At 42.9% G+C, this 12,212-nt stretch overlaps 2 protein-coding genes across 2 annotated transcripts in view; one reads left to right on the top strand and one right to left on the bottom strand.

Moving 5' to 3' along the window:
* DHX9 (DExH-box helicase 9) overlaps positions 1–787 on the top strand; it is a 42,662-nt gene extending 41,875 nt beyond the window's left edge. Inside the window, exon 28 of the mRNA XM_065409092.1 lies at positions 249–787. Coding sequence (XP_065265164.1) covers positions 249–573 — 325 coding nt within the window. The 3' untranslated portion in view covers positions 574–787. The remainder of the gene's footprint in view (positions 1–248) is intronic.
* A 7,431-nt stretch (positions 788–8,218) lies between these two features.
* The window catches only part of SHCBP1L (SHC binding and spindle associated 1 like), a 51,163-nt gene continuing 47,169 nt past the window's right edge, over positions 8,219–12,212 (bottom strand). Inside the window, 1 exon segment of the mRNA XM_065410059.1 lies at positions 8,219–8,455. Coding sequence (XP_065266131.1) covers positions 8,219–8,455 — 237 coding nt within the window.

The following is a 12,212-nucleotide window of genomic DNA, read 5'->3' as shown; positions in this document are numbered from 1 at the left end:
TTTAGAATTTTTTCAGAATGGGTGTGGTCCTGGACCAGATGAGATCACTCCGGGCTGCTCTTTAATGAAGCTTTACAGGGAGCAAATGTCTAAATTGGGTGTGGGATTTGAGCATACTGCTCTGCTGCATAAAAGAAGTGGGAGTTTTTATGTTTTTGGAACTCTCCACTCTGATGGTGATGAAAATATTGAATCCTATAAAGTTGTGGGTGTTAAATTAATTTTTTCTTAAAACTTTTCTTTCCTAGGTTTGGAGATGGTCCTCGTCCACCCAAAATGGCTCGATATGACAATGGAGGTGGATTCAGAGGACGGGGAGTTAACCAGCGTGGCTCTGGCTATAGAGGTGGAGGCTATGGGGGTGGAGGCTATAACTCGTACCAAGGTGGCTCTGGAGGAAGAGGATACCAAGGTGGTTCTGGGGGAGGTTATAGAGGTGGGGGGGGATATAGAGGGTCTGGGGGAGGGTATCGAGGCTCGGGTGGGGGATATAGAGGGTACCAAGGTGGTGGGAATAGAGGTAATTATGGAGGTGGGTATGGGGGCCAAGGAAGGGGGCGTGGTGGTTATTGAAATCCATTGAAGTCTTTCTTGTACTCTACAAAAATGTGCATGTTTCCTTCTGGAATTTCTTTGTTACTAATACAGAAGTCTGTTTGTCATTCTACTTGTTCACAGTAGCTTGAAACAAATTGTTTAGGACTACTGGTGATATTATGTAAAATAGAGTCCTTACTACAGAGTACCACAGTCTGTATACTTTGTTCTTAATAAAGTGTTCTGTTCACAAGACGTAACATGTTTTGTCTCTGTATGATGTTTGGATTCTGGACTTGAGCATGGCTGTTTCCTTTTAGGTTTAGCATTTGTCTATAGGAGGTATGAGAAATTTGGGAGAAACGTCTTTATTGTCTCCAGGGTGTAAAAGAGCATGTGGGACAGATAGCAACAATTCTTCAGAATTGCAAGGGTTACTAGTCGTTGCTGCTTCAGACCATGATTGCACTGAATGGACAGAAGAAGAGGTTTGAAATCCTAGGACTTTGTTAGCCAATACGCAGTGAGGTGTAGAATACACTACATTAATAGATATTATGAGCACAATATTAATATAATGAACCCGATTATATATGTGTTGGGAAGCTACATTAAGTATTGTGCTCTCCCCCCAATTCTGTTCACCCATGTCAAATATCCTACTACATTTGTCAAAGCTGAAATCGGCTTTACAATTAGAAAAATAGGAAACATGGCAAAGCAAAGATGCATGAATGCTTTGTATCAAGTTCAGTTAGGATTTACTTTCATGGCTCATCAACACATGGAGTGTAATATTCAAAACAAAATATGGGAAAGTACAGGGAGATACCAAGGACAAAGCTGGCACAAACTAGTGGGTTAAACTTTAAAGTGATGTGTAAAGAGTTGTAACTTGTAAAATCATTACTACCAGCTGAAATGCATATCTTTGAAGCATATAGCTGCAAGCATTTGCTTCCCAGGAAGGTATGCATGTCTCCTTTTATTGTACTGCTTTGTCTTTAGACCATATATTTAGCTAAATTGGATTATTTGGTCTTGAACACTTTTAAGAATGATCCTTGAGTGTAGTCAAACAATTGGCTACACCTTTTAGTCGATAACTTGAACAGCTGATGTGAGGGGAATCTCTTCCTTTGCTTTAGAATGCACTCTGCAAATAGGCCCTGCTGCAGTGCCAGATGACACTGTCCCCTTTTACTGCAGATTTACAGCAATTTAGGTTGTCCACTGGTTGGCTACTAGTATGTGCTGCCTTGCTCTATAGAGAACTGTGCCTAGTGAGGTAATAACATGGGCTAGGTTTCTCTGGCTCAGATACAGGAACCTCCAAGGGAAGTGTTTGAGGTTGATGTAGAGATGTTTGCCGACGCTGAAATTAACTCGGAAGTATGAAAAACCCCATTCATCTAAACAGATATTAACTTACAATGTTGACAGGTAAGCAGTGAAATAACTTGTATGATGAGAGAGGATTTCTGTTATCTGCCCATTCTACTAGGAGTGGCAGCATTTTGGCACCATGAGTAAGGACAAAGGACCTGAGAGTCCAGTATGTATCTGACCTGCTGCAAGGGGGAGCCAAACTAACTCGGAGGGGCAAGCACAGGGAATCCAGCAGAACTCCTAGGTGTGTTTTGGATGCTAATAAATAGAGCCAAGGCCAGAGAATGTGATACATCATGCTTGTAATCAGGTGCTGTCTCAGATGAAGAGCTATGGACAGAACTTGAGTGTTACAACCTTCCCCTTGCCCCCAGCACCCCTGATTTTAGGGGTTTAATTCTAAAAGAAACAGCCCCTCCCATAAGCCACAGAAATCATTAGACAGCAGTATAGTTCAGTAATTACCAACCTGGGCTGGATGTAAACTGGTAATGTATTGCTTAAAGACTTTATTCCATTACCAACTATCTGAGCTATCCACTCCTATTTTTTCCTCTAGTTTACTGTATGGTGCTCCTTTTTCTCCCTATTTTTGATTTCCTTAATCTTAGTATAAGGTGTAATATAGCCTATTGAACTAAATTATTGCACATGTACACTGAAACAAATATGCAGAAAACTGTATTTTGTAATTAGATGTGTATATAAAACAAACAAAACAACTTTAAACTAAAACAGATATATTGCACAACTTCTATCCTCTCAGCTACTGAGCTTGTTAAGTGATATATGAATACTGCTAAGAATTCCCTCAAGGTTTCTCTTATTAATAGTATTGGGAAGTTCTTACTCCTGTTTTAGCAAGGTGGGAGAAGGCAGTGGGCTGATCTCTTGTGAACCACCATTGATGCTGTAACCTATTGTGGACTCAAACTACAGGCAATGAAAACTAAATTTAAATTAGTTGTCTTACACTAAGAAAATATAAATGTATATAATGGGGAAAATCCTATATAGTACAGCTTTCTGCAGCCCAGTGTCTCCCACAATTCTGCTACTTATAGGCTATTCTCCCACTCCTATCTACTGGTTTCAGAGGCAATTAAAAGCTGTATCATAGCCTGTGCTAGACACATTCCCTTTCTTGACCTGAGGGCAAGATATTGCCTCCACCCAGCAATCAGTCATGGTTCTCTCTGCTCCTAACGTTGCCTTTTATATTTTTTTTTTCATTTTGGGGCATTAATAAGTAGCAGCCTTTGTTTTCTCCTCCTCTTGGACCAAGTATTTAGAAGCAGGTGGCTGAAGCCACACAGAGTCTCCACTGCAGTGCCTCTCTGCTGAGCTCTTCTTCCTCCTTTCAGGGATAGCAGAGCAGCTGCACAAGCACCGCGGTGGCTAAGCCTAAAAGGCTCTACAGAGAGCAAATTATGCCCTGCCTGTTCTCAGCCACCTGACCGTAGTGTGACTAGGCACAGAGTTTGGAGTTGGACAGGCATGTTGAGACTCCTATCCTTTCAAGCAGCTGTGATTTCATTCCAGAAATGCCCAACTGGCCAGAAAGAGCTGAACAGGGAGACCTAAGGCTGCGGATTTCATTCAGCTGGCCCAGGGGCTAAGTCCTGAACTTTGAAACCACGTTCAAAAAAGTGGAATCCACAGTCCAGATCCAACCTAAGCAGGCCCTCTAAGGTAAGCCTCAGAGTAAATACCTCCCTTCCAAATTTTCTCCTTAGACAGTGATTCCACCGCACTCACCTTTTGAAGAAATAATCGGGGAGGAATGGGTCTCTCTTGAAAAGGGTAAACACACTAACAGGAGGTTCTGATTCTTTGGCGCTTTCCGCTTGTAGAATGCTCTCTGATGTACTTAAGGTTGATGCTGCTATAGCACCTCTACCAAAAGATATGATTATTCCAACTGAAGGGGACTTCTTCCCCAAGGATCCAGTGGACAGCAAGGTGGAAGGCCATCCTTAGAAGGGATTCTGATGCCTCCTCAGAGCATCTCTGGCAGCCACAGGCTTTGCTTGAGTCACAATGTCATAGCTAAAGGACTTTAAAGCCCTTAAGGGCAGAGACCAACTGGACTTTATACTCAAGAAAATCTCCCAAACAGCATTGGTAGCAGATGCTTCAATGGATGCTATAAGATTTTTCTGCCCGTACCATGGCATCCAGCTCAGCAGCCAAGAGACGCATGGCTTCATCCCTGTAAGGTAGATACTCACTCCAAACAAATCCTGTGCTCCTCTGAATTCACAGGACCTCCCCTGGGAGAAAAATTAGACAAAAGTCAGTCCCTGCCCTCTCCAATTAGTGCTCAAAGAACAGACTACAAAGCTACTATCAGACACACTCCTTTTTTCCACCTTCCTCCCATAGGTTCCAGAGGAATGATAACACATGTTAAGAGAGAACCTTGGAACTGAGAAGTGATCAGAAAACCTAAGGGTGGCTTCCATGACCTCCATGAGTTCATTATGACAATGAATGAGTGTGCCTCCACCTAGACCTCAGTTTAGAGGCAGAAATTCTCAATTTCCAGATGAATTTCTTGCTTTTACCACACAAGTAGATGTGAGAGAGGGTGCACCAGGGATACTTCCTCATGCTAAGGGCCCTGCCCCCTCACTTCTTCATCCAGTCTCCCATAACCAGTGACCCCACAAAGCGTTAACAGGTCTGAAATGAGATTTCCCATCTGGACATAGGAGTGATGGACATTCCCCCAGAAAAACACTTCTCAAGGTTTTACTCCTCCTCCTTCATTGTTCAGAAGTGCACTGGAGGAGTCAGGGCCATACTCAACCTCTTCAAAAAGAGATGAAGAAAATTCTGGATGGAGTCCCTAGCTTTGATAGTGACATCCCTGTCTCAAGGCTACTTCCTAACCTCAGTGGATTTCGCAGACTCAACCTCCACATTCCACCACAGGCTTTTAAGATTTGCTTAATGGCACAGATCACTACCAGTACGGAACACTGCCATTTGGTCTCTTGGTCCCCAGGGATTTATGAAGATGCTGGCAGTGATCATGGGCAGACTCAGATCCCAGAGTATTCACCTGTATCCCTTTCTGGACGAGCCCTGTCCCACAGCACGTAGTGCCACGATCCAGACTTTGAATCTTCTGCAAGCACACGGATTTGTGATAAACACAAAGAAAAGTTCCTGGATTCTGTTGACAAGGATTATTCATCTGGATGTGGAGAAACACGTTAGCGACACTGATCTGTCAACCATCACTCAACAGATTCCAGAAGATTCAGGATCTGATATCCATGATGGACCAGTGCATGAGCCCAACCATAGCTGTGCGGATTCAGCTACTGAGCTTCCCGGTCTCATGCACCGGAATCTCCCCAGGGCAAGGTCACACATCAGGTGCCTCCATGGCCTTTCTTCTGAAAGTATGAGACCAATCCCCAGAGCGCATACAAAATCAGGTACTAGTCCGAAACCAGATTTCCTCCCTGAGATGAGCAGTCCCGGACAAGTTCCACAGAGCAGTCTCCATATGCCTTCCAGACACTCAGATTCTTACCAATGCCAGCCTAGACTGATGGGGAGTACATATGGAGCTCAGGGAAAGGAATCCTAGCATCAATTTCTTGGAGCTCAGTGGGTCAAACCAGCTGTTCTGAGATTCCAGAGCCACGTGGAAGGCAACTACATCATGGTGAGTCAGACAGAATGACAATGGTTGCATACATAAACAACTAAGGAGGGAGAAGCAGCGTTGCTCTACATGTAGAAGTGATGGAGATAAAAGTGGGGGCAGAAAAGATTCTCTGTTACATAAAAATAATCCACATAAAAGAGGAACTGAACCAAAAGGCAAACTAGCTCAGCCATTACAATCTCAACAACCCAGAATTATCTTCAATCTGATCACACAGATGATCGGTTCCCTTCAGCTGACCGGCTTGCCAATCACAAGAATGCAAAGTGGCCGAAATACTTCACGAGGGAAGCAGATTCAAGTCTATGGGAACAGATGCTCTGTCAAACGGATGGCCTCAAGGCTGACTATGCACGTTCTCGCCCTTCTTTCTCATAGGGAAAATGAGCCAAAAGATGCGGCGAGAAAAAGCAAGGGTGATGTTAACTCTACACTGGGCATAGAGACCCTGGTTCTCTGACATGATAGATCTAAAGCTGAAACCACCATTGCAGCTACTGGTGAACTCAGACATCCTTTATCAAGGACCATTTCTCCATCTGGATGCAGCTCATCTTTATGTGACAACCTGGCTGTTAAAAGGGATGTGTTAGCCACACATGGCATATCTTCCAAAGTGATGGGGATTCTGCTGTCTTCTATGAGGGGTTCCACACTAAAATCCTATTTCTCCAGCTAGACCAAATTCAGCAGTTGGTGTCAAGAGCACAGAGTAAAAGATCGTGGGACTCCAGTTAATTTGGAATTTCTTCAGAAAGGAGAGGATAAGAGTTCATGCCAAGCACCGCAGCTTGCTAGGTGTCAGCCCTTCATAGTGTACTGGTTTACACTATCCTCTGGCTCCCTGGCCAATAAGCCTCAGGTATCCAGGTTCCTCATAGTATTTTCACTGGCCAGATCAGCCGTCAAACTGATTTTCCTGAAGTGGGGCCTAGCACTGGTATTGAAAGCCCTAACCATCCATCCCTTTGAGCCTTGGACATAGCTGTATCACCATGTTACCTCTCCATCAAAACCTGTTTTCTAGTTGCCATCAAAACCACCAGATATGGCTGCTAGTTCTGGAACTCATCTATGCATGAACCTTATTATGTGTTCCATGATGGTAAGGGTGGTGCTAAGAATTTCAAAAATGTTCTTGCATAAGGAGAATTTGCCTTTCCATGTCTCATAGGAGACTGTCCTCCCTTCATCCTGTCCAAAGCCACAGCCACTGACTGGGAAGCTATGGCACACCTTGTATGTCAGATGAGCACTAAAGATTTATATCAAGTGTACAGAATCCATAAGGAGATCAGGCTCTCTGTTGGCTTCTTTTCACCCAGTATGCCAGGGCCTTAGGGTATCCAAGCTATCCCTGGTCAGATAGATCAGACTATGTATTGTGCAGACATACAAGGCATATGTGTGCAGGTCCAGAAGGAATTGAGGCCTATTCCACAAGACCCTATGCAACCTCTTGGGCCAAAAGAGCATGTGCTTCCACCACAGGGGTCTGCAGAATAGCGACATGGAGAAGGGCTAACATTTATTAGACACTATAGAGAATCTTCTGAAGAGGCTTCCTTTGGCAAGAGGGTGCTACAGACTGTAATCCAGTAATAACCTTGCTTTTTGAGCAATCCTGAAAATGTTTTTCCTTTTCTTCATTTGTTCTCTTACCCCTCCTTACTCCTGTCCACTGCTTGCTTTTTCCCATAGGTAGTAGAATTGTGGGAGATGCTGGGCTGCAGAATGGAAAATTTCCTACCTGATCATTTTGTCTGCTAGCAGCATCTCCAACGATTCTACCCACCCTGGATGGCTTGTCAGCTGAGGGTGAACATCTTATTTGGATAGTTACCTTCCAAGCAAGGACTTACTGTACATAGTTATTTGGTTGGCATTGGAATTATTGTTACTGATTATTTTCTACAAGTTTTGACACAGCTTTTGAATGAATCATCTGGCAGTAGACTGGAGAAGGGGGTGTAGCTAGCACAGCTTTGAAATGCCTCTGCAAACTGCAGCCAGGAGAGAAATAGCCCATATGTAGCAGAATTGTGGAAGAGACTGCTAGCAGAAAGAAAATTACCAGGTAAGAGATTTTCCATTATCTACACTTTCTCGTGCAGCTCTACTGATAGTAACCACAATAGAAGGGTCACTGAGAATAAGTTAGCACTCGCATTTTAGCCAGAGTTGTCTAATCCTACTCAGAGTAGGTCTGGATAATGACTATGTAAGGGTGTTCTACATTAGTGCTCAACTGTTATTGCCAGTGCAGTTCTACCAGTGGTAGTAACAGTGGAGAAACTAAGGATCAGACTACTGTAGACACAGGCTGTTGTTCAGTGTTATAAAATGACCTTTCCTAGCCTGCTGAGAGGAAAAATATCTGTTCCCAGTTTAGACTATTAAGTCAAAGGACACACACTGTAACCCAGGACTGAAGGTGTGTGTTAGAGTTAGATGCTCTAAAAGTTAACAAAGCACAGTAAGGACAACTCTAGTCATTTTCCATAACATTAATTCAAAGAAGCATTTAAGACTAACAGTCTTCAACTTGGAGTACTGTTGCTTTAATCAAACAATTTTTATATACCAAAACATACATCAAATGCATGTTTAACTATTAACTATGCTGAGACCCTTGATATCATCTAGTGTGTTACTACTCATCTCTAGGCTCAATTCATGCATTAGTTTGGAAAGCAGATCTTCCTCTGCATCTCCTGATGCAGTAAATTCCAGTATCCCTCCTGTATTAGAGAGTTGGTCCATAGGCTGAAGGATGGTCACTCCATAACCATTGTTACTATAAATGTGATTATTTTTCATCTTCAGTTTAGGGACAGGAACAACCTGTTAAGGATTCAAAACAAACTAGTTTTGAAGGGTGCATTGTGCTCTTACACACTTAAACATGGCATAAAAGAATGCTTGCACTGTTCACATTCAAAAGAAACTCACTTTCCTTTATAGTTCTAAGTATTCCTCTCAAAATGACAATGCCTTATCTCAGATTTTTAGATTCTCTCATAACTGTTAAAAGGAGCAACCTAATTCAAATCTGAAAAGACTTAGCAAATACATTTTAACTTTTAAAACTACTGATTTTAGTACTAAGACTACAGTTTCAATTTATTGAAATTTGATCTAACATCCTTTGAAGCTTCCCACTTTCTACTGTTACTATATTTAAGCAAGTATCTTTCACAAAGTATAGTATAACTAGTAGCTTGCAATCCATTCACCATAGCCAGCTCTGCTGCCCTAGCAGCAGTTCACAATGGGACTGAAATTGTCAATCTTCCATTTTCTGACTGAAATCCTAATACAGGTCTGTAGCATCTTATGCTGGGGTTACGTTCTGCAGTCAGCGCGTGAAGCGAAAATCGCATATAGTCAAAATGACCCTTGAAAATCCCTTAAATCACCCATAAAGTACAGTTTTGTGTATACCACTCTGTACAGTACTATGTATCCTATACAGCAATGTACAGTACAGTATATAATAAAGACTACATATGCAAAATATAATTTTACAGTATTTTTAATAACATAACAGATGGAAGAATGAAAGAATAAAAAATGAAAACAGTACAGTACTGTAAACCTGAACAGTCACCAGTCATCCTGGATATTCTTGCTAGTCTTGTACTGTACACACTCCAATGATTAGTCTTCCTCTTCCCCTGACAACACGATCATTGAATCGCCAGGCTTGGGTGATGGAGAGCGAGTCGTAGACGAAGTGGTTGGCTCTGGTTCAGCTCGAGAGGTTGATTGTGTAGGCTCTGCTGCTGGTTGTTTTTTCTTTAAAAACATGGTGATTGGCAACTGTCACTGTTGTCTCTTGAGCTCCTCAAACATTTCTTGGTACGGTCTCAAATCATCCATAATACTACGTGTGATTTTGAGGCTTCGTTCCATAGAAGGATCATATTCAGAAATTAAATCATTCAAGTGTTTCGCTGGTTGGAACACTTCAGAAAATTTATGAAGATTCCAACTTGCTGGCTCTTCCTGTTCGTCGTCATCTTCGTCTTCTGTAGACGATTTTATCAGTTCCTCTAACTCTTAGTCAGTGTTTCTCTATGGCCCTCAATTAATTCCTCGAGGATGTCGATGAAGCCATCACCACTCACTTGCCTGGCCACCTGAAAAATGAGTTTCACTTCTTTGTCAATGGTCGGGAAACCCTTAAAATCATTCACACAGTCCCATAGGTTTCGCCAACATGCATTGACTGTTTCAGGCTTGATTGCATCCATCGCCTGTTCAATATAAGTGATGCAATCCGCAATGTTGAAGGACTTCCAACACTCCATCACATTAACATTGGGATCATCATCCATAGCGGTAAGGATCCCTGAGAATGTAAGCCTCGTGTACGTGGCCTTGAAACAGCTAATGACGCCTTGGTTGAGAGGTTGGAGGATGGAGGTGGTATTGGGGGGGGGAGAAAGACGACTTCAATGTCAGTATGCGCAAACCGGAGTGCCGCAGGGTGGCCAGGAGCATTGTCTACGATCAGTAACACTTTAAAGTCAAGTCCTTTCTCTTCAAGATACTGCTTGACCTCCAGAATGAAATACTTGTAGAACCAATCCAGAAATAATGCTGCCGTCACCCAAGCCTTTTTATTTGATTGCCAGAACACAGGCAGGAGATTTTTGTTCTTGCCTTTTAGGGCACGGGGATTTATTTATTTTTATATGGAGATATACCTATCTCATAGAACTGGAAGGGACCCTGAAAGGTCATAGAGTCCAGCCCCCTGCCTTCACTAGCAGGACCAATACTGATTTTTGCCCCAGATCCCTAAGTGGCCCCCTCAAGGATTGAACTCACAACCCTGGGTTTAGCAGGCCAATGCTCAAACCACTGAGCTATCCCTCCCATTTGCAGCCCTGTAGAGCAAGCCCGGCTTTATTAAATGCCCAGTCGCATTGCCACAAAGCAACACGGTCTTTAGCTGCTTTGAAGCCAGGGGCTTGTCTTTCTGATTTCGAAATGTAAGTGCGGGTGGGCATTTTTTTCCAGACAAGCCCAGTCTCATCAGCATTAAAAACTTGTTCTGGAAGATAGCCCCTTTCCTCTATGATTTTCTTTAATTGTTCGGGGTAGGCTTTTGCAGCCTCCTCCTTGGCAGATGCAGCTTCACCAGTAGTCTGCACGTTTTTGAGGTTGAAGCGGTTCCTAAAATCGTTACGCCAACTGTGGCTGGCTTTGAATTCCTTCTTATCAGAAGGCTGTCCCTTTTCGGTGGGAGGTTTGAACAGCGCATAGATGCTAAGAGCCTTTTCTCGCAACATGTTGCCATTGATAGGCACACGTTTACGGTTCATGTCTTCCAGCCATAAGTTTAATGACTTTTCAGTCTTCTCTAAAGTCTTATCACGCACTTGGCTCGTCACCTTAGCAGTTACTGGAGCACTTGATGCCACGGCTTGACAAATTTCTCTCTCTCGAATCTTGATGGCACAGATGCTAGATTCGTTGCGGCCGTATTTACGCGCCACGTTAGCGATGGACATACCATCTAAGTCCAACACAGCCAGTTTTTCCTCCAGCGTTGGAACAGATCGCTGTTTCTTCGGTTGAGCACCAGATGAAGTAGGTGGCTTGCGTTTAGGGGCCATGTTATACGAAAAATACATACTGTATCTTTAAACAGTACAGGTACAGTAGAATCTCACTCAGCGCGGCAAGATGCGCACAGTATGAGAGGCACAGGGGGACTGAGTACTGCAGTGGGAACAGCAGATTTGCTTCTCCCATCTCACACTCACTCCGGGGCATACGCACTATTTAAACTTTTTTTTTGGCCAACCCTCCAGGGTTATTATAGGGGAGAATCTTATCACAGGCCTAAAGACATGCTGTTGCTGTCAAGTCCCAAAGCAAAAAATATTTTAGTGGGAACAGCAGATTCACGTCTCATGCTGGTGGAATCGCCCGCACTCCCCCCCACCCCCCGACCGCGTAAAGCTGAAATCTTTGATGCGACAGACCTGTACTGCTCAGCAGTTTGATAGCACAGCTACACAAGACACATGACCTATTCCATGTCCAACTCACTATTTAGTACAGATACTGACAAGAGAACATTGTGAAAAACTGTTTTGCTGAGAATTTAAATGTCAGGAAATTGATTTATTCCTTATGTATGTATGCATTTATTCCTTGTGTGTGTATTTTTACTCCTACAGCAAAACCCATATTGTAATTGTCTCAATGATTACCAGATCAGTCTTGCTCAATTTTTTTTAAATGCCAGGTCCTACAAGCTCAGCCTGGTACCTGAAGTGAGTGATTAACCATTGGAACAAACTACAATGTGAAGTGGTGATTTCTCCATCTCTTGATGGCTTCAAATCAAGATTGGAGGCCTTTATGGAAGATATGCTTTAGTTCAGTCAAAAAATTTGTAGGGTTTCACACACGAGTAACTTGGTGAAACTCAACAGCCTGTGATCTACAAGTAGTCAGAGTAGATGGGACCATTAGTTTCTAAATCAAACTATGAAAACAAGCTGTATTGGCTCATGGGCAAAATGCTATTACATGTACAATTGATGAGCACTGCCTTCTTGTGCAGATCATCTATAGTTTT

This window comes from Emys orbicularis, chromosome 8 (genome assembly GCF_028017835.1).
Source record: "Emys orbicularis isolate rEmyOrb1 chromosome 8, rEmyOrb1.hap1, whole genome shotgun sequence".
NCBI lineage: Eukaryota > Metazoa > Chordata > Testudines > Emydidae > Emys > Emys orbicularis.
The sequence above is the reverse complement of the archived record's forward strand: the minus strand, read 5'-3'. Positions and strand labels throughout refer to the sequence as shown.